Source organism: Acanthamoeba castellanii (assembly GCF_000313135.1).
Source record: "Acanthamoeba castellanii str. Neff unplaced genomic scaffold scf7180000084599, whole genome shotgun sequence".
NCBI classification, from domain to species: domain Eukaryota; phylum Discosea; order Longamoebia; family Acanthamoebidae; genus Acanthamoeba; species Acanthamoeba castellanii.
This window is the reverse complement of record NW_004457442.1, coordinates 658511-678262: the sequence shown is the minus strand read 5'-3', so window position 1 is coordinate 678262 and position 19752 is coordinate 658511. Positions and strand designations below refer to the sequence as shown.

Genomic DNA, 19752 nt, shown 5'->3' with positions numbered 1-19752 from the left:
ACACACATACAATCTGTCTAAAAATCCCAAAAAACATAAAAACCATAACAAATTGTAACTTAAAAATGGACATACCAACAATCCAACACATGTCAGATGCCCATTATGTATGTACTTAATGTTGAGGCAATGCAGATGAAAGATATGTAATGTGAATTAAAATTATAAATTCTTATCCAACATGCATTGGATGTGCATCATGCACACAGAGAACTTGGAACATTTCCACTAATACTGACACAGAGTGTACAATAAAAAAATGATCCAAATTGCCCATCCAATGCACATCAGATAGGGTGTACAAAAAAATGTATGAATAAAGCAAGAACCAAGTTTATACCAAGTTCAGCAAAGGTAAGGTCAAGGAAGTAGCTGGCCTTCTCCACAACGCTAAGTGTTGCCTCAGGAAGAGCAACTGGTTGTCTCTTGGTGATGTGGACCTTCTTGACTGGATGCACATCAACACATTCCTTACCCTTCGCCCCAACTTCCTCCTCCTCATGTCTTCTCCCTCCTCCTCCTGCTCCTGCTCCTTCTCAAGAGCACTGTGCTTCCATCCCTTGCTCCTGGAAACCTGACTCTCCTCCTCCAGCTCCTCCTCCTGCTGATGTGTTGGAGTGTAAGACCAGTTGTTGGCACAAGGATGCAAGAATCAGCACACATATTCAGAACAATTGTATTATCATTGTTCAATGGGTGCCTTGGAGTGCATACATATGGCCAATCCCTGAAAATTGCATCTACCCAACACTTGGTTGGTCCCTTTTGTGCTTTGTTGTTAGTGGATGACCTTGTGTTTCTCAATGCAAGGGTGTGGTATAAAGTCCAGCCACCCATTGTCTCTCTCCCACCATCAACAAGACCACATCTCAACTGCCATGCAGCCCAACATCCTTCCCAGTGACCTCATGACCCCCTTCCTCTCCATGACCATGCCCTCATCCCAACACACCCCCCAAAAGCACGCCCAGCCTGTGTGCCAAGTCAACAGCAGAGGCGCAGGCCTATCATGCACACAGGGCAGCCCACCTCAACCTTGCTGCATCCAAGAGGCTGGCTTACAAGCATCAGACACAGCTGGCTAAGTCATGCCCAAGTGACTACATGAGTCTCATCAAATCCCATCCCCCTGCCTTGCCATCATCCCCTTCCCAAGAGTTGTACATGATGTGCTTGGGTGGTCTCATTGATCATGCCACAGGGAAGCACCTCTTCCATCACCCTCAGTTTGCATGGCCTAAGGCCTCTTACACCCCACCCTTTATTTTCAAGCTGATAATTGCTATGCTGACAACAAGAACACTTGCGTCTTTACTTTCCTCAGCTTTCACAGCTCTTAATGTGTTCAAGGAGATCATATTCAGCTTCTTGATTGTAGGCCACACCCATGAAGACATTGATCAACTCTTCTCCACAGTGCAGACCAAGTTCTGCTCTGCAAGTGTTCACACCCCAGTGTATGTCATGACAGTCCCTTGATTTGGCTCATGCCCTCTCACCCATCTCATCAACTCTGACCCTTCTATTCTCTCCTAGTCAACTAGGCACCTTTCTTCAGTCTGTCTGAGGAAGGACCTGCACCCCAGTTTAAAAGTGTGGGACTGGTCACCAGTGCTACTAACTGCATCATGATGGGCACAAAAATGTTTCTTGTCCTTCCCTACACCCACAGCCATGGACTCCCCTACCCCCCCTACATCACCTCACTCACTGAGGCCCAGCAATGTCCATGTAGATGTGTTGTTATTGCACCTGGGTGGAAAGCAACTACCCAAAGTCAAAACCACTGGCTTGAGGAGCAAGGAGAAAGTGTCCACATTGAAGGTGTGGTGTTTGTTTGTTCCTGTCATGCAGCCACTAGTGGGAGAATAACACAATGATAATGTGTGTGTGCTTGTGTGCAGGTTGAACATCTGCAGGAGGAAGACCTGATGTGGAAAGTGGAGCCTGTCCTGTGGACATGCTTGCTCAACCCAGCTGTCATGAACTAATAAAAGTGAACCAACTACATCAATGGCACAAGTGCTGCCAGAGTCACTTCTTCAATGTATGTATGGCTGATTGCCTGGGGTGGTGTGGATGGTGGATAAGGCACAGGTTCTTGTGGAGATAGAGGCCATGCTAGCCAAGTCACCAACTTTGCCCAAGACTGTGTGTACACCACTGCCAATGGTTCCAGAGAAACTTGTGAAAGCAGAAAGCAAAACAGTGCATCTAAGGTTTGACAGTCTGACATTGCTAGACATAGTTTTACTAACTTCTTTTGGACAGGAGGGTGGGAGAGGGTACCACAGGATGGTATCAGAGTATGTGTTTGACAGGCTGTGTGACACAGGTTGAAGGTGTTGAGCCCTGTGATGTTGTCTTCTGTGTCTTGCATGCCTTGTCTGCATCAACTAACTTCCTTCCCTTTGTGAGCAGCTAGGCATTGAGGCCCTTCTTTCCCCTTCTCCTAATTCCATCTAGCTTGTCTACTAAAGTCTGAACACATCTAGCCTGTCTTCCCAATGCCTGTCACCTCTTCTGTTTCCTTCCCCCTCACTGGAGACAAATAACTACCAAAATGTCTGCAGCTCTTTCTGTCTGCTGCAAACACCTTCACACACTAACATCACCTACTCCTCACTTGTCTGGCTGACCAAGGCATTTTCCCCCCTTTTATTGTGGTTTGAAGTCTAGACACAAGTTTCTGTGACCCTCCAACACTGACCCCCTCCTGCCCACGTGCCATCATCTCCTTCCGCCCTTCCACAAGCTTGCACTATTTATTTTCTTTTGTGTTTTTCTTCTTAAAGAGAAAAGAAAGTTAATTGGGCCAGCAATAAAAATAAAAGGAATAAAAGAGGCAAGCAACGTGATGCTGCAGCACCTGGCGGGAGGAGCGCGGCAGCGGCACACACACGGGCACGGCGGGCGGTGTGGTGCGGGGGCGAATCGAGAGGAGTGCGAACGGGTGCATGGGGATGCGTCGATCCCGCCACTCTTCCGCCGCACCCCGGAGCTGGCCCACTGGTACGACCAGCGGCGGCAGCGCTTCGCCCGCCTCCACGCCCTCCGCTCGACGCCCCATGTGGGCCGGCTTGCCGTCACGGCCCTCTACGCCTGGATAGGCCTCTGCTACTTCGCCCTCCTGCGCACCGTTCTCGCGCCCCTCCTCGCCGCCTCTTGGTGGGTGCCGCCGCCCGTCGTGCTGGGGGCCGCGTTCGCCGGTTTCACGGGCCTTCTCGCCCTCACCCTCGCTCTACACATCCTCCTCCTACGCTCCTCGCCCGGCCTCGTGCCCACCTCCTGGGTACCGCACCACTCTTTGATCGCTCTGGCAGCCAAAAGGCTGCGTGGGCTGGCTGGCTGGCTGGCTGGCTGGCTGGCTGGCTGGCTGGCTGGCTGGCTGGCTGGCTGGCTGGCTGGCTGGCTGGCGCTAGACGTCTTCTCCTCCTCCTCCTTCAGCATCCTTCTTTGGCTTATTTGCTCCCTTTTTGGGGCTGTAGGTGCCGCCCGTGGTGGGGCTGAGGACGCAGCAGCAGCAGATGATGGCGGCCACGGCGGGGGAGGAGGAACAGTTCCCCGAACCGGGCGGAGTCGAGGTGGTGGTGCTGCAGGCCACGCCTACCCCGTCATTGCACGGGGACGACGGTACGCCGCCGCCGCCGCCGCCGCCGATGCATCTCTCTCGCGCTGACGCACTCCACACACCACACACCACACACCAACACCGCCACTCACGTTCCAGCCCTTGCCCGCGTCCAAGGAGCCCATCAGCATCACCTTGGCTGCCGTGATGCCCACGGGGCCAGTGGTGATGATGCTCATGAAGATGACGAGGACGGTGATGATGACGATGATGCCGCTCATGGCAGTGATGACGAGGACGACCGTCGGTGGAAAGACTACTGTCTCAAGTGCAACAGCCTGCGACCTCCGCGCGCCCGGCACTGTCGCGTGTGCGACCGGTACGCACCCCCGCGCGCGGTCATCTGCATTAACCACGACGACGACCCACGTGTTGTGCGTGCGCTTGTGTGGTTTGGCCCAAATATCTGACCCTGGGCGGTGGCCACGGGGTGGATGATTCTGTCTGCGCGCCAGATGTGTCCTCAAAATGGACCACCACTGTACGCCCACGCCACGCCACGCCACGCCACGCCACGCCACGCCACGCCACGCCACGCCACGCCACGCCACGCCACGCCACGCCACGCCACGCCACGCCACGCCACGCCACGCCACGCCACGCCACGCCACGCCACGCCACGCCACGCCACGCCACGCCACGCCACGCCACGCCACGCCACGCCACGCCACGCCACGCCACCAACAAACAACCCGAACCACATCCTCACCACCCTAGCATGTATGGTGTTGTGTGTTGCATGTATGGTGTTGTGTGTTGTTTATTGGGTGTGTTGTACGCGTTCCAAACGCTTAGGTCCGTGGGTGAATAATTGCGTGGGCAACAACAACTTCAAGCTGTTCTTCATCTTCCTCTGCACTGCATCCCTTCTGGGCGTGAGCGCCAGCTGTCTATTTCTCCTCGGCGGCCTCCACTTCTGGCGACAGGTGCGCGCACCCCAACCCCCCTATGCCATGGGCGCAATCCGGCCTACTCCCGAGCCCGCAGACTGGCCATGTGCTCACCGCCCCCACCACCACCACCCCACCGCACACGGACTTGGGCGCCCGTGTACCTTGCCTTACTGCCTACGGTCGACTAGTGGGCCGACATGGCCCACGACGCCTTCTGGTGGTATGTTTGCGCTGCCCACCTCCCGCTCGGCCCCACACCACGGACGTGTCAATTGGGACGACAATGGATGATGATGGATGATGGATGATGGATGATGGATGAAGCCAAGCGGGCCGCTGTGACGATCCTGTGCTGCGCACACCTCCTCCTTTTTTTCCCCTTACCGTCATGATCCTTCTCGGCGGCGGTGGGAGCACAGGGAGGGTGCGCTGTTGTTCGGGAACTGGTGGCTCAGCCTGGCGGCGACAGCCCACATCGCGATGATGACGGGCCACATGTACGTCAACATGACCGAGAACGCCACCACCATCGAGCAAATCGCGCTTGGACCCCGCCGCAGCAGCAGACGCCAGGGGCGGACATTAGCCTCGGTACCACCACCATCACCACCCCTCTCTGCCTCCCTTCATCTCCTCTTCACGCCTCTCCATTGGCGGCGCAGCTGACTATATCCTACAGAACCGGTACGACCTGGGCCGGGAGGAGAACATGCGGCAGGTCATGGGCGACGGCGGCTGGCGGCGCTGGTTGCGCCCCTTGAGCCCTCCCGCCACGGATGGCTTCTCTTTCCCCACACGCCCGTAGCCCCCCCCCCGGTGCACGTGGAAGCCTGCGAGCGTGGTGGTGAGAGGGGGGCAACGTTTCGCCAGCGGGTGGCTGTACAGAGCTGGAAAAATAACCACCACCCACGCCACGATCGATGATGGCCCAACACAACACGCACATCGCCGGGCGAACTGAAGGGACCGCCGTTCACTCCACAGCGTCGTCGTCGTCGTCGTCGTCGTCGGTGTCGGCGTTGATGAAGGCCTGCACCATAGAGACGGTGGATGGGTGGGACGGTGGTGAGGAAGGACATCTTCTGGCATGCGATTCCAATAGAACGCGCAGACGAGAGAGCATGGGGCAAGGTTTGGGGGGGGGGTATTGTACCTGGTATTCCACGCTCTTGCCCTTGAGGATGGAGTAGGTGTTGTCCCACACAAGCCAGTACGTGCCGGCCTTCTCCGCCGTGAGCTTGCCCTTGCGCGTGCCGTGGTGCTTCTCTATCGCCACCAATGCCTCCCGCTCCTGCGACACGTGATCACATCACACGTAGTAGTGACCACATCACACGTGCCAAGTCACGGTCAGCCACGCGAGCACGCGGCCCTTTCCCAACCCGGGAAGAGAAAAAGAAAAGGGGATGCCGGGGGGGGGGCGTACTTTGCCCTCCCCGAAGAAGACCCCGAAGCCCACGTCGTGGCTCTTTACAGTGAACTCCCATGAGAGCGTCGCTCCCTGGGCCACCGTCAGCTTGACCTCGTGCTTGTCTGCCACACACACACACATACATCACGGGCCGAGGCATAGGTTCTCATGAGAAAAACAAACCCAAATCCAAACCCAAACCCAACCGGGGAGGGAAGGGGGCACACCTTTCCGGCCAATGGACACCTCGGCGGGGTTGTAGGTGGTGCCGTCGTCCTTGAGGTCCACGAACTTGCCGCCGCCCGGGATGCAGCCGCCCTCGCACGCACACTCCCCGCCGTACTCAGCCGGCAGGTGCTCCTCGTCGATCACCTGGGGCCACACGACGATGACGACGGCGACGGCGACGGTGACGCACAGGGGACCGTAGTGGTGGCGGCGGCGGCGGCGGCGGCGGCGGCGGCGAGTAAGAAATCAGTCCGACCAAAGAAGCGAGAAGAACGGAAGGAGGCAGTCCTGACGGCAGCCACTCGCACAGCCGCGTTGGGCGGCAGCGGCGGCTGGTGGCGGTGTGTACCTCGAGGAGGGTGTCCCGGTAGTTGCTGCCAAGGATGTGCACCTTCTTGCGGGTGTTGGGGTCCAGAAGGGGCTTGATCAGCGAGTACATCATCTTGAGGCACGCGGGCGAGTTGATCACGTAATACGACTGGCCACACACGACACACACGAAGCACACACGAAGCACACGATTGCATCAATACGTATGTAAGAATGTAGAAAAGGTCAAGAGGTACCTTAAGAGAATCGGGGTAGTTGCTCTGGTCGAAGCCCAGGATTTTTTTGAAGAGGTCGAAGGCCGGCGTGTACAGGTGGTTCATCGAGAGCCCTGCACCCGCCCCGCCCATGTGCGCCCCCGCAGCAGCGCCCCGCCCCCCGATACGTGAGCCAGGCGTGCCTGCGCAGATTCGGTGGTGGTCGACCCGCGCCAGCGCCCGCCAGCAGTGTGGTTGGGGGCAGCCACTGGGGAGGGTGGTGTGGTAGTGGCGCCCGTACCGGAGAGGTCCTGCACGAAGATGCACAGGTACATCGACCGGTTGTGCTCCTTGCTCAGCTGTGCCTTCCTGCTCCCCCCCCCAACCCAACCCCAACCCCAACCAACGGCCCGCCGCCGCGGGAGAGGAGGGATGAGCACCACCAGCCACCAGCCACCAGCCACCAGCCACCAGCCACCAGCCACCAGCCACCAGCCACCAGGCCACCAGCACCAGCCACCAGGCCACCAGCCACCAGCCACCAGCCACCAGCCACCAGCCACCAGCCACCAGCCACCAGCCACCAGCCACCAGCCACCAGCCACCAGCCACCAGCCACCAGCCACCAGCCACCAGCCACCAGCCACCAGCCACCAGCCACCAGCCACCAGCCACCAGCACCTGGTGGTGACGGTGGCGCGGTAGCTGCAGTGGTGGTGGCCGCCGCTGCCGAGAGGGGGGAGGTACAGGGCGCGCGACTGCTCCTGCTGGTAGACGTGCACGTTGAAGAGATCCTCGCCGGGCACCGTGTTCAACAGCCCGCGCACGTCTGTTCGCAGCACGTCGCAACGCAACGCCCAAGATCCGGTTTGTCAAACAATATAACCACCCCACCAACCCATGGCGTGGATTGGGGGAGGGAACATAAGAGGAGGAGGAGGAGGAAGAGGAAGAGGAAGAGGAACAAGAACAAGAACAAAGAACAAAGAAACAAGAAGGAGCAGTATAGTTATAGGCGCACACGTACCGACGGCGCCGAGGCGTTCGTAGTAGACGGGGCAGCCGTCCTTGTCGTGCTTGTGGTAGTGGCCAGGCCAGTACTTGAGCACCAGCGGGAAGTTCTTGTTGGTCTTTGGCGCCGTCTCCAATACCGTGTCGGCTCCACATTCCGCCCGCATTTTCTTGCATTGGTCGCGCACGCACGCACACGACACACGACACACACACGACGCACACGACATCGGGGAAATGAGCGGACAGCAAGGAGGGAGGGAGATGCTCCTCGAAGGCTGGGGCAGCGGTGGTGTGGCGGTACGAGAGAGTGGGTGAAGTTGAGGAAGGCCTTGTCGACGTCGAGGCCGGCGCCCTTCACAAAGCCCGCCAGGCGCCACTCGTCGTGTATCTCGTAGTCCACCTTGAGCCCCTCTTCCTCCACCTTGGCCCGCAACGCAGCCACCGCCGCCAGCACCTGTACGACGACCGGTACCCCCAATGGGCTTCAGCTGTTACTTTTTCTTTTGTCGTGTACGTGAAAAAAAAATACTTACATAAATAAAAAATATGGGCCACAAAAAAGAAAACTTTTTGGATAAGGGAGATAAAAATAAATAAATAAATAAATAGAAATAAGGCAGCAGAGGATGGGCCATGGCGTGTACGTCATCTCGCGGCGAGGGGACGGGCTTGTGCTCTCTGGAGGAGGACTTGCCTCCCTTCTCCTTGCCCTTCTCTTTTTTATCTTTCCGAGTCTTTCCGATCATGATGATCTAATCTCCAACTCTTGAGGTCTTCGAGTCGAAATGGGGGAGGGGGTGCAGGTGAAGTGTGCGTGGTGTGCCTTTGAGGGCCAGTTGGAAGAGTCCGTGCCTGTGGGCCGGAGTGTTGGCACGTTACGCGTTGGCCCACCCCGGTTTTCCCTCTGAATTCGTGCGGCACGCGCCCAAGTTCTACCGGTCACGTGACCGGCGGGGCGTGAACACCACCCCAATCTTTCATGATGGAGGCACCCGTAGCAGGTGAAGGTATAACACCTCCCCTTACCAATGTAACTCCTCCCCTTACCAATGTAAATGTAAATTACCAAGCTTGCCCCTCAAACATCTGATTCTAATATTATTATTATTATTATATTATTATTAAATAATCCCAACAACACCAACCCCAGCTGGGGAGTGGCAGGCGGTGGCGGTGCGCGGGGTGGTGCCTGGGGCGCGTCACGTGCACACCGCCGTGGAGTACGAGGGGGCCATGTGGGTGTTCGGGGGCTACGGCAGCAGCTCCACCTACTACAACGACACCCATCGCTTCTCCCTGGGTACCTACACCCCGCCCTCGACTTCTCCACCCCCACACGACCCTACGACTCTACGACTACGATCTGCTCTGGTCCACCCGCCCACAGACCACGACGTGTGGCATGTCATGTGGCGTGCGTGCGTGCGTGCGTGCGTGCGTGCATTTGCCGGCGGGGTGCGCGCAGAGGAGCACAAGTGGGAGTGCGTGCTGGCGGCAGGGCGCTCGTGCTCGCCGGTGGGTCGGCATTCGCACGTGGCCGTGGTGCACGCGGACTCCATGTACGTGTTCGGGGGCATCTCCCGCGCCAAGGGCAACGCAGAACTCAACGACCTCCATCGCTTCGCCTTCCGTAAACACCCCCCCACCGCGCTTGCTGTGCCCCCCCGCCGCGGAGTCTCTCTTTTTGTAGTGTGCGCGACACGCCGCCTTTCTATTTATTTATTTATATATATATATATATATGTGCTGTCATGGGCCGTGGTGCCACGTCGTGACACAGGAGACAAGTGGTGGACCAAGGTGGCGGCGCTGGCGGAGAGGAGCGGCTCGCTGCCGAGTCCTCGGTGGGGTCACACGGGGGTGTGCCACGAGGGTGCTCTCTACGTCTTTGGCGGCTTCGCCGGCACCTACTCCGCTGAACTGTGGCGCTTCACATTCAGTACGTGCACGCACCCTCTCATGTCAATCCCGTGCCAGGCGTCCGTGTGCCGTGTGCCGTGCGTGCCGTGCGCCGTGCGCCGTGTGGTCTGTAAGATTCTGAAGAGGGTGGATCATCTGGCAGAAACGAGCACGTGGGAGCTGATAGAGCCGCATGGCTCGTGCCCCTCGCCGCGGCACCTGCACGCAGCCACGGTGTACGAGGGCCGGATGTACGTGGGTGGCGGGTACAGTCGCGTCTTCCACGGCGATCTCTTCGAATACGACTTTGGTACCTGCCTTAGCCTTGACACCTTCATGTTTCCTTTTCTCTTCAACTCCTTTCGGGTTCTGTTCTGTGTCTTTTCTTTTCTGTTCTCTCTCTCCCTCTGCGTGCCCCCCCCCCCCGTGCGCATCAAAATCTCGAGATGTATGTAATGTAATGTAATGTATGCCTCATCTCCCTCGGAGGGTGGTGGGTGATGGCTGCCCACACCAGGCACGGGGGTGTGGACGCGGCTCTCGAGTGATGCGCCGGCACTGCGGGGCCACAGCATGACGGGGTGGAAGGGCCACCTGTACGTCTGCGGTGGGAGGGAGCAGAAGGGCAAGCAGCACAAGGCCACCACGACCACGACCACGACCACCACCGGCAGCAGGTTCTGCTCCCTCTACCGCTACAGCCTCCGTACCTCCTCCTCCTCCTCCTCCTCCCCTCCACCAACATTGGGTCCCCCGCCAGCATCCCCTCGCCCACGCCTGGCTGCTGCTGCTGCTGCTGCTGCTGCTGCTCACCCAGCCTCCTCCTCCTCCTCCTCCCCGCCCACCGCAGAGCACGACCGATGGGAAAAGGTAACGCCTTTCGTAGGCGAGGGCGACGAGCTTCCGCCGGCGAGGCACTTTCACAGGTGCGGCGGTGCGGCCGTAAACGGTGGGGGTGGGTGGAGGGGGGGGGTGGTTTGCTGACCCACTCCCACCGTCTCTTCGCCGTTCTTCTTCCCTCGGTTGGTTGCACGCGGCGGCGTCGGCACGTCGTCACTCTTGCGCCTCCGCCCGCGGTTCCTCTGTGGTTCCGCACACAGTGCCGTGCTCTATAAGGGCCTCTGGTATCTCTTTGGCGGCATCACCGCCCTCAACAGCAACGACGTCGTGCGGTATTGCTTCGGTACACCCCACTACTGTATCCACATATTTCTCCGTAGCCATTTTTCTACACCCCTCCTCTCTACGTCGATACCCCACTGGTATATCTGATGCAACGCCTGCTGGCGGCCGCTGGCGTCTTTCTGGAGTTGTGTGGGCACTTCTGCCCGCTGTGTATATATGGCCAACCAACCCTCCCCTCTCCTCTCTCCGCGCGAGAGCAGAAAAGGTGGAAGGGCGAGTGCTGGCGAGCAGGCGCGTGGCTGGGGACTTTCGAATGCTCTTCAACAGCGAGTTGTTCAGCGACATCTCCTTCCTGGTCCACGGCCACAAGTTCTTCGCCCACAAATGTGCGTGTCGGCCGCCGACGCTCTCCCCACGCGCGCACCAGCCCCCCCCCCACTTGGCCTTCACTCTAGTCAACTAATACCCCATGTGGCTGGTGGTGCGGGTGGTGCTGGTGGTGCTGGTGGTGGCTGGTGGTGGCTGGTGGCTGGTGGTGCGCACAGGTGTGTTGTATGCGCGTTGCGACCGATTCCGTGCAATGCTCGGCTGCGGCATGCGGGAGGCAGCCCAAGAGGAGGTCATTCTTGACGACCCCCATCTCACGCCAGAGCTGTTTCTCCTCCTCCTGGAGTACATCTACTGCGGTACCGTGCAACTTCAGCAGCTCACCAGCACGGTGCTCACACAGGTCTCGCAGACGCCTCCACCCCCTCCCATCACTTCTTCTTCTTCGTCCTCGTCCTCCTCGTCGTCGTCCTCCTCGGCACCATGCCCAGCTGCGGCGTCATCGTCTTCGTCATCGTCGGTACCACCACCAGTGCATGTTGCGGTTCGGCTGTTCGTCGTGGCCGACTACTACATGCTCGATGGCCTCAAGGCAACATGCGAGATGGTGATAGGGCGGGACGTGATGGAGGAGAACAATGTGCTGCCCCTCTTGGAACTCGCCATCCTCCACCATGGCTCTGCGCTGCTCCGCTACGCCGTCGATTGGATTGCTGACCGGCAGGACATGATCGAGGTGCCACCCACCGCCACCACCACCAATGCCGCTCTGCATACACACCACGGTGCGCTAACTCAGGTGAAGGTGGGCGGCAGTGATGACGCCCAACAGCAGCGCCGCCATGAGTGGCACCAACGTTTGCGAGGGCTAAGCAAAGACGCACAGAAGGTGCTGCGCCAACGGGGCATTCTGCCTCGCAAGAAAAAGAAGCAGCTGCCCAAGCCAACCGTTTTACCAAACTAAACAAGCAAAAACATGTTTTCTTCCCTCCCGCATTTTCTTTTCTTTTCTTCTTTTCTTCTACTCAAAAGCAACGTGGGGTGATGATGAGGAGAGAAAGAAGCCAGAGCCTGAATCCTTCATCCCTTACAGGACGAGGAGGTACTAGCGCCCCAGTATCAGAAGAGGGTGCCGACCCCTTGAAGCCTGTCGCCCCATCCTCGGGAGCTGCTGCGAAGAACACCCTGGAGGATATTGTGACCAATACATTCCGCACCTTTGCGCAAGTCATCATCCAAGCACGCTCTCAGCGCTTGGGCGGCCACGACCCCGCTCCTTCCTCTTCGCCCCACCACCGTCCCGATGTCTACTCACCAGAAGCCAGCACCTGGGTACAAGTTGGTTGTTGGCGTTTCTTTTAGGGGGGGGGCTAACCGGTTGGCTCTGGTGATGGGGAACACGCACAGTTGAACTACTACCTGGACTGCTTGTGGGCGGTGGACGAAGACCTCGCGCACTTTTGGCGAGACTGGAAGCGAAACGAGAGACGAAGTGCCATCGACCTCACTCTCGATATCTTTGCCCAGCTGCCCAGTTCGGACCCACCTAGCCGCAGCCGCGGCACCTCACAACAACCACCACCACCACAGCAGCACCAGCAGCAGCTGCGCCGGGACCTGGCAACTAGCCAGCCCTTCCTCTTGGAGCGCTGGGTGCTTTCCTTCAATGCCAAGTACTCCTCCTCCTCCTCCTCCTCCTAGGCTGGTGCCCGCTTTGTGTGTCGTGTGTGTGTCGTGTGCGATGCGCATGCATGTGCGCTGATAACCAAGTCGTTCGTTGCTGCAGGCCGAACGGAGAGGCACGACACAACACCATCAACGTGAAGAAGACGGCGATGGTGTTGCGGTCCGTCGGGAGCGTAGTCCGCGCCCTGCCGGCTCACAAGCTCGTCCGTCTGCGCCGCAAGCAGCCCACCTCGTTTTCTATCGACTACGCCCTCTACCCATCCGCCTGTGCTTCCCTCAGTACTCTCCCTCTCCCTCTCGCTCTCGCTCTTTCGTTTTTCCCTTCGCGGTTGGGGACTATCTCTCCGTGGCGTGATGCGCGTGCTTGCGTCGTATCCCCTTCTTTCATTTCATTGATTGACAAATGGGTTCGTGGCGGTGGCGTAGGTATGCCATCGCTTGCCAGCCCGTCACGTTGTGAGTGGGCGGGCACTGCTGGCAAGCAATCATTGCCGTTTTCCTCCGTGGTGAGCCGGACGGGTACCTTCGCAGTCTCAGTCGAGTATGCCACCAACCTGCCCTCCTTCAAGGTGCTCTTTATGTCCTTTTCCCCTCGCTCGCTCACTCGCTCACTCACACTCACACTCACTCACATTGCGTTGCTGCAACCCAGTTCCAAGCCCTGAAGATCGAGCCTTTTGTGATCAGCGACTACGCGCCCTCCCCCTCTGAGCAGTCTGCTGCTCGCGGTGAACCGTCCACTGTTGGAGGTACCCTATTATCCCTGCCCTGACCCTGTATTATTATTATTATTATTATCTTATAAAGCCGCTATTATTATTATCATTATTGTGAATTATTGTGAATTATGGTCCCATGAGCCTCTCTCATGAATCCTCGTGCGCCCCATCCCAATCCGATCTGCAGCGCCGGGGGTGAGTCCTACGAGGAGGAAGGAGGAGAGCGCAACCTCCTCGCCACGGTACTCCTCTCTCCTCTCTTTGCCGCTTGACTTTTTTCTCCCTCACTCGCTCGTCGCTGGTGTGCCGCACGACTCAACGTCCTGCGTGTGTATGTGTGTCGCGTGCGTGCGTGCGGCAGGGGTGCAACGGACATCTCGGATCGGTCTGCTCGCGATCGCAAGTCACTGGAGCGAGCAACGTCGCTGCCCGTGTTCCTGCCCTCTTCGTCGCCCGGCATGCAGCCACCGATCACCTCACTGGGGGGCCATGCCACGCCACCCGTCATGGCCCCGGCTCTACCGCCTGCAGGCCGGGCTAATCTTCCTTCTTCAGCTTCTATTCCCATCCGCGGCGCTGGCGCCTCAGGCCAGCCAAGAGGGGGTAGGGGCGGGGGAGACGACGACCACCTCGATATCGGGGCGCTCGCGATGCTCGGCACAAGCACCAGCCCGCCCAAGATGATGAGCCCCCCTGTCTTCTCCGGTGGCGGTCTCGTAAGCCCCAGCACGAGCGCCGGTGGTGGTGGTGGTGGTGGTCTGTCGACCCGGGGGTACGACAACCTCTGCTCCTCTGCTCTCTCACCACGCACCCACCACGCGGTGTCTACACAACTGATTGGAGAGGGATGTGCAGGACTGCCGCGGTTGGCAGCGCGGGAAAGGGCAACGCCAACTTTTTCAACTTCTCCACGCCTCCATTCACACGGGACTTCTTTCTGCAGCAGCAGCAGCAGCAGCAGCACTTTCCACGCTCCTCTCCCGGCTTCGTACCGCAGGCCATCACCGTATAGAATCGCTCCCTCGTTAGTTCTGCGACGGTGTGACTGATTAATTGCCGACTGTGTGTCGTATGTGTTGTGTCCCCCCTCCCTCCTCCCTCTCTTGCTTCCCACAGCCCTTCGTCGAGGACAGCGGTTCGTCCCCGTGGGAGGGCGCGGGATCGTCGGCGTCGCGTTCGCTGGAGACGTCGGGAAGCTACAGCGAGTCGATATTCCCCACTCTTTTGCCACCGTCGTCCTCAGCAGAAGATGTTGGAGAGATACCCGGCCTCCTCTACACCAAGCTGCCCGCCTCCCAGCCCGCCTTTTCCGTCGCCACGCAAGGTGCCGCAACCCGTCCCCCGCCAACGTCTTGGAATTGTGTTGTGGTCCACTCACGCGTGCGGTTCTCTCCGGCCAGAAATTGAGGTGAGCTCCTTCCTGGAGTCGTGTGCGCACCCGCCAGACCTGAAGATGTTCTCTCAGTCCAAGAATATGGCACGTATCCAATGATCCCCATCACCCCACCCACCCCACCCCACCCCACCCCACCCCACCCCACCCCACCCCACCCCACCCCACCCCACCCCACCCCACCCCACCCCACCCGCGATCGATCCACTCATGCAGCAGCGCGCGTGTGCGCCGTGTGTCGGTCGACCCAGGTGGCAAGCTTTGCTGATGAACTGCGGAGCCTTGGGGCAGAGGGAACGGAAGACCTGGAGACGCTCAGCCGCTCACTCCGTCGCTTGAGTATCGACCTGGGCGACGCGCGAAAGCGGGCTCCCGGCAACAAGCAGTCGTCTCGCGAGACCACCGAGGACGATCCCCTCTTTTTCGACATGTGATGATGCTCGTCACGTCTGTACAGTCCTTTTTTTGGAACTACGTTTTTTTTTGTGTTTTCTTTGTTTGTTTTTTCTGCGTGTCATCCACATCCTTTTGGGTCGAGATGGCCGGCCACCCCACCCCTACTCCCAAGAAGGTGGCATCTGATCTCATTGCCCGCCAGACCATTCGAGACAAGGTACCCTTGGCTTGGCGGACCCGGTTCTCTGCCATGGCCGTCCGTGATGATAATCTCAAGCCCGAATCCCAAGACCGATCCGTCTGAACGCACACTAGTGTGAGTTTGTCAGGTTGAGCGTCCGCGAGTACGAGGGCAACTCGCTGCAGCTTCATCAATTTTTGGGCTTGCTGCCCCAGCACATCTTCGGCCTCGACTCAAGGCACTACCCCACAGATTACTGTGTCGTTGTCACACTCTTGCCCTTCGCCATGCTTACACATCTACGTGCGCGCACGGCCAACGCATGTGTGAGCAGCAGGTCGAACTGGTTCGCTGAAGCATGCGGGAAGCAGGACATCGAGGCTTTGTGCCAGGTACTGTCCCATCAAAGGGGTGCACCCTCGGAACCCCTCACTCGCTCGTCACGTCTCTCTCTCTCTCTCTCCCTTTCTCTCTCTCACACACACACACACACACGCTGCACGGTCATCTCACTTCCGTCCGTGGTGGGCGATGGATGGTGGGGGAAAGCTGCTGAGCCCCAACAGCGACCTATTCGCCCATCTCCTCAAGTCGGTCGACGACAATCGCAAAGTCGCTGTCCCAGTCTCTCTGCTGCCGGTAATCTTAGAGGCCAGGCCCCTCCTCCCCTCCTCCCGGGAATGTGGGCTCTTGTTGGACTCTTCCCGCTCTGGGCTGGGCTGGCTCACTCTTTCTCTTTATTTTCGCGACAGCCGTCGGTGCAGAAGGGCATCAAGGCCAACGATCCGACCATCGCCTCGCCCTTCTTCCAGTCCAAGATTCCCAGCCACGTACAGGGCGCTGCCATTTCAACCATTCCCCTCAGTACTTACTCTTCGCCCTTTCTTTCTTCTTCTTCTCACCACCGCATGCTGTCCCTTAGTTGACTCTCACTCACTCTTGTGTGTCGTGCTGTTGGTCGTGCGGCGTTCGGGCAGACTTGTTTGAGTTCTATATGGTCAGCTTTGCGTTCCTGGCGACACGGGGCATACAGGTAAGCGATTGTGACGCGATGTCGTGTTTCTTTTTCTCGTCCAGCCTACCGTTCATCCTCACAGTGCAACAACGACGGCGGTACAGGCAAGGGGCAAAGCACAGCCCGACGACAGGGGCCGAATGAGCACCTACCTGCCCCGCTTCTCAGCCGAACCCGAGAAGGCTGCTGGTCTCTCTCCTCTCCCCGCTTGACACCTCTGCTTGCCTTCCTTTCCTGCATTTTGGGTGGTAGACCACGCCCGCGCCCGCTTCTCTCTCTCTCTCTCTCTCACACACACACACACACACACACCTCCATCCTCCACTGCCCGGCGAGGTGTGGGAGCAGAGCAGCGCGAAAAGGCACGGTAATGTAATAACGCCCGCCCCCTCTCCCCGGGTGAGGGGGGTAGTGCAGGGGCTAGCCAGGAGCAGCAGCAACTCTACCAGCGCCTCTTTGGGCAGTATCTGCAGATGTGCTTTCCCAGCAGTTCAGCTGTCGTTCCGCACTCGGCGCCGCCCTCTCCTGCCGGGGTTCGCACTCACTCCGCCCTTCTTGCCAGCCCCTCACCAGGCCTCCGGTACCGCGCCCCTTCCTCTTGCCGATGAGATGTGGCAATCTACGGACGCCAGCCGATCGATCTGGTGGCCACTTCTAACCGTTAGTCCGTGGTTGACATGGGACCCACCAGAGACACCTCGCCGGGACCCCACACACAACAGAACAGGGGGCGCCGGGTGGCGAAATCGTTTTTGCACACTTTCATCGAGATGTGGCTTCCGCACAACAATGACTCTGGTGAGCGCCAGGTACTCTTCTCTTGTCTCCGTCCAGTTGTATTCGCCGAGGTGGTGGTGGTGGCACCTCGCTAACCAGAGCGTGAGGTGCCGCCTCGGGCTGCGTGGGTTGATGGATGGGGCCAGCCTACATCGCCCATGCTGGCGGGGATGCATGCACTCGTGCGTCATCTGGTCTCCGCTGCAGTGGAGGCCTCGACTAGTCTCCCGCCTTTGCTGGTGCACTCTGCCGGAGGAACCCCGTATGGAGCGGGTACCCCGACTCGCACTCCCTACACCAGCCCCTACGGTCCGTATCTCATATTTTATCATATCATATCATATTCGTGTGTCGTGGGCCGTGCAACGCACGTGAGTGTGACTGCACATGCCCGCCACAAATCTATGTATTCCCTTCCCCCTCTCGACGCTCGAAGAGGGAGGAGGTGGAGGAGGAGGAGGAGGAGGAGGAGGAGGAGGGGTTACTGAAAGAGGGGCGAAAATCGCGCGTGCCGCAGCCTATCGAGACAGATCTCCCGGTGGCGCAGGTGCTGGTGCCTATGAGAGGAACACCGCGGCGGAAGCACCGGTCACCATGACCGAGGTACTCGAACACACCTGAGCGCACTGCCCGCCTCCTTTCCTTTGTTGGGTGGGTGGTGAACCTTCGCTCTACGCGCAGCTGACAATGCGCCGTTTCCACAATTGGTGGCGGTGGCGGTGGCGGCGGTGTGCTCAGAGCTTGCAGCTGCTCCAGAAGCCCTTGTGGAGATTCCTCGATGCCTCCATCAGCCGCTGGTCCGGTGGCGGTCCTCCCTTCTCTTGGGTAGTTAGATATCTCCCCTCCCCTTCTATTCTGGATGGGCGCACGACGGAGCGTTCTTTGCCCGAACGTCAATGTTGGTGGACTAATCGCCGATACTGGTACTCCGCCTTCTTTTCCACCTCCCCTCGCGCAGGTGGTCGAGATATGGCTTGCATACGTGCAACCGCCAGGCATGGTGCCCACGCAATCGGCACAGGATTTTGCTAAAAAATGGTAGCAGCCTTGCATGCCTCTTCCCACACGACCTCGCACTGACGTCTTCTCCATCCCGTACATGTGATCTGGTATGTCATGTCATGCAATGTCATGTAATGTGTGTGTGTGTGTGTAGGCGAGCGTACGTGTTCGCCAACCTGGGGTTCTTTTCCCACCTGGCCTATCGTCTCCTGACATCCAAGTACTTGGATTTCCTCGCCGTGGCTGACCTCCGCCAGTACGAAAAGGTGCGTGTTGTCGCGATCCCGCTGCTCCCTCCTTGCTGGCCAATTCTCCGCCAAACTCCATCCATCTCAACCCCTCTCCGCCTCTCCCTTTCTCCTCCGGTGCAGGTGGTGGCTACACTGAGCAATGGACAGCTCATGAGTGTCATCAAAGAGGGGGAGGAAACGATCGTGCGGCTTCAGCAGAACATCTTTGCCCCAAGCAGCCAAGCCCAGCAGCTCGAACGTGCGTCCCCCCCCCCCAAAGCCACCTGCGGCGTGACGTGCGTCCCCGAACGAGTGAGCTGAGTATCTTGAGCTCAAATATCGTCGCGATGCTGCAGAGCGGCTGCGCCAGCATTGCGCTATGATCTGCAAGCAACTTGCCGACTATTCTCCCGTGTTCTATCGTCCTGCCGATAGCACGCAGGGCGACCGCGACACCGTAATCGCTACCCTTACATCTCTCGCGGTGCTGCCCTTCGCCTCTTTGATTGTGCAGAAATTATCTAGAGATTTCTATCTAAATATTTACGGCCCTTCTCTCCCTTCGGTTTACATCAGGATGCCAGTGAGGAGGTGGTGGAGGTTGTGCCTCCTACAGGCCAGGGCGACACCGAAAAGCCTGCTGGCGAAACAGATCTCAAGACACGCATCCTCAAGCTCGTGGAACAGCTAAAATTGATCTTTGAGGTACCTGTTCGAACCCTTCGCCTGCCTGCCCTCCCTCCTTCCCTTACTTACACCCAGAGTGGTGGATGGCCAGGTTGAAACCCTTCCGCAGCCGCCAAAAAGCCACTTGGCTACCCCTCGCCCACGAACCCGCCGCGTCTTTGCTGCTCGGAAGTGGTCACCCCTCGATGTCCGCTTCATGCCCCGTGGTATGATCCTACCCTACGGATACAGGCTCCTCCAGATGATGTTTTGACCGCATTCTAACTAACCACAGGGATTGGCAACAATCTGGAGGAGGCCATCCCACCACCAGTGTCCTCCCATGAATTTGCCCCACTTGTGCAATTTCTCTATGCCCTCCACTGCCGCTACCTTAAGGGCAGCCCCATAGGTACGGCCTGTCCAAATGGCGTTATAGCAGCAGCATCTCATCTCTAGCTACACAGGAGGAGACCACGGAATCCTGCCAATCTCAAGGCTGCGCACACTGGCTACACCAGTGGGTGTTCTGGTCTTTTGTTTCCTGTGTATGCTCTTTGTACTCTCCTTCTGGCTGGCCTGGTTTCTATGGCGCAAGAGCTAAATAATGGTCGCACCGTCCCCGCATTTTGTCC

General features: G+C 58.5%; 7 protein-coding genes across 7 annotated transcripts; 6 read left to right on the top strand and 1 right to left on the bottom strand.

Moving 5' to 3' along the window:
• Window positions 1-2857: 2857 nt before the first annotated feature.
• Window positions 2858-4712, top strand: ACA1_060420 (DHHC zinc finger domain containing protein; the record flags this gene model as incomplete). Its single annotated transcript, XM_004339280.1, has 6 exons — window positions 2858-3292; window positions 3489-3633; window positions 3731-3950; window positions 4087-4112; window positions 4427-4557; window positions 4674-4712. 6 exons carry the CDS (start codon window positions 2858-2860, stop codon window positions 4710-4712), a joined length of 996 nt encoding a protein of 331 aa, XP_004339328.1.
• Window positions 4713-5007: 295 nt separating this feature from the next.
• ACA1_060410 (uncharacterized protein) lies at window positions 5008-5329 on the top strand (the record flags this gene model as incomplete). The annotated part of the gene is made up of 2 exons (XM_004339279.1): window positions 5008-5115; window positions 5204-5329. The coding sequence occupies 2 exons, from the start codon at window positions 5008-5010 to the stop codon at window positions 5327-5329; spliced, it is 234 nt and encodes a 77-aa protein (XP_004339327.1).
• A 168-nt stretch (window positions 5330-5497) lies between these two features.
• Window positions 5498-8447, bottom strand: ACA1_060400 (CRAL/TRIO domain containing protein; the record flags this gene model as incomplete). Its single annotated transcript, XM_004339278.1, has 11 exons — window positions 5498-5554; window positions 5678-5815; window positions 5951-6057; window positions 6163-6307; window positions 6513-6641; window positions 6730-6821; window positions 6989-7056; window positions 7435-7516; window positions 7715-7868; window positions 8003-8155; window positions 8346-8447. 11 exons carry the CDS (start codon window positions 8445-8447, stop codon window positions 5498-5500), a joined length of 1227 nt encoding a protein of 408 aa, XP_004339326.1.
• Window positions 8448-8934: 487 nt separating this feature from the next.
• Window positions 8935-12016, top strand: ACA1_060390 (Kelch motif family protein, putative; the record flags this gene model as incomplete). The annotated part of the gene is made up of 11 exons (XM_004339277.1): window positions 8935-9001; window positions 9167-9331; window positions 9482-9640; window positions 9764-9910; window positions 10118-10306; window positions 10451-10526; window positions 10701-10783; window positions 10986-11111; window positions 11271-11344; window positions 11456-11788; window positions 11858-12016. 11 exons carry the CDS (start codon window positions 8935-8937, stop codon window positions 12014-12016), a joined length of 1578 nt encoding a protein of 525 aa, XP_004339325.1.
• Window positions 12017-12099: 83 nt separating this feature from the next.
• Window positions 12100-15284, top strand: ACA1_060380 (uncharacterized protein; the record flags this gene model as incomplete). The annotated part of the gene is made up of 11 exons (XM_004339276.1): window positions 12100-12384; window positions 12460-12725; window positions 12839-13017; window positions 13270-13307; window positions 13391-13487; window positions 13645-13699; window positions 13819-14229; window positions 14313-14445; window positions 14574-14781; window positions 14858-14938; window positions 15142-15284. The coding sequence occupies 11 exons, from the start codon at window positions 12100-12102 to the stop codon at window positions 15282-15284; spliced, it is 1896 nt and encodes a 631-aa protein (XP_004339324.1).
• A 104-nt stretch (window positions 15285-15388) lies between these two features.
• ACA1_060370 (uncharacterized protein) lies at window positions 15389-17107 on the top strand (the record flags this gene model as incomplete). The annotated part of the gene is made up of 7 exons (XM_004339275.1): window positions 15389-15463; window positions 15977-16066; window positions 16180-16291; window positions 16405-16460; window positions 16547-16631; window positions 16860-16975; window positions 17075-17107. 7 exons carry the CDS (start codon window positions 15389-15391, stop codon window positions 17105-17107), a joined length of 567 nt encoding a protein of 188 aa, XP_004339323.1.
• Window positions 17108-17957: 850 nt separating this feature from the next.
• Window positions 17958-19576, top strand: ACA1_060360 (uncharacterized protein; the record flags this gene model as incomplete). Its single annotated transcript, XM_004339274.1, has 8 exons — window positions 17958-18016; window positions 18376-18487; window positions 18593-18710; window positions 18808-18908; window positions 19028-19156; window positions 19311-19344; window positions 19413-19529; window positions 19563-19576. Coding segments are annotated over 8 exons (684 nt in total), but the record flags the coding sequence as incomplete, so codon positions are not given.
• Window positions 19577-19752: the final 176 nt, after the last annotated feature.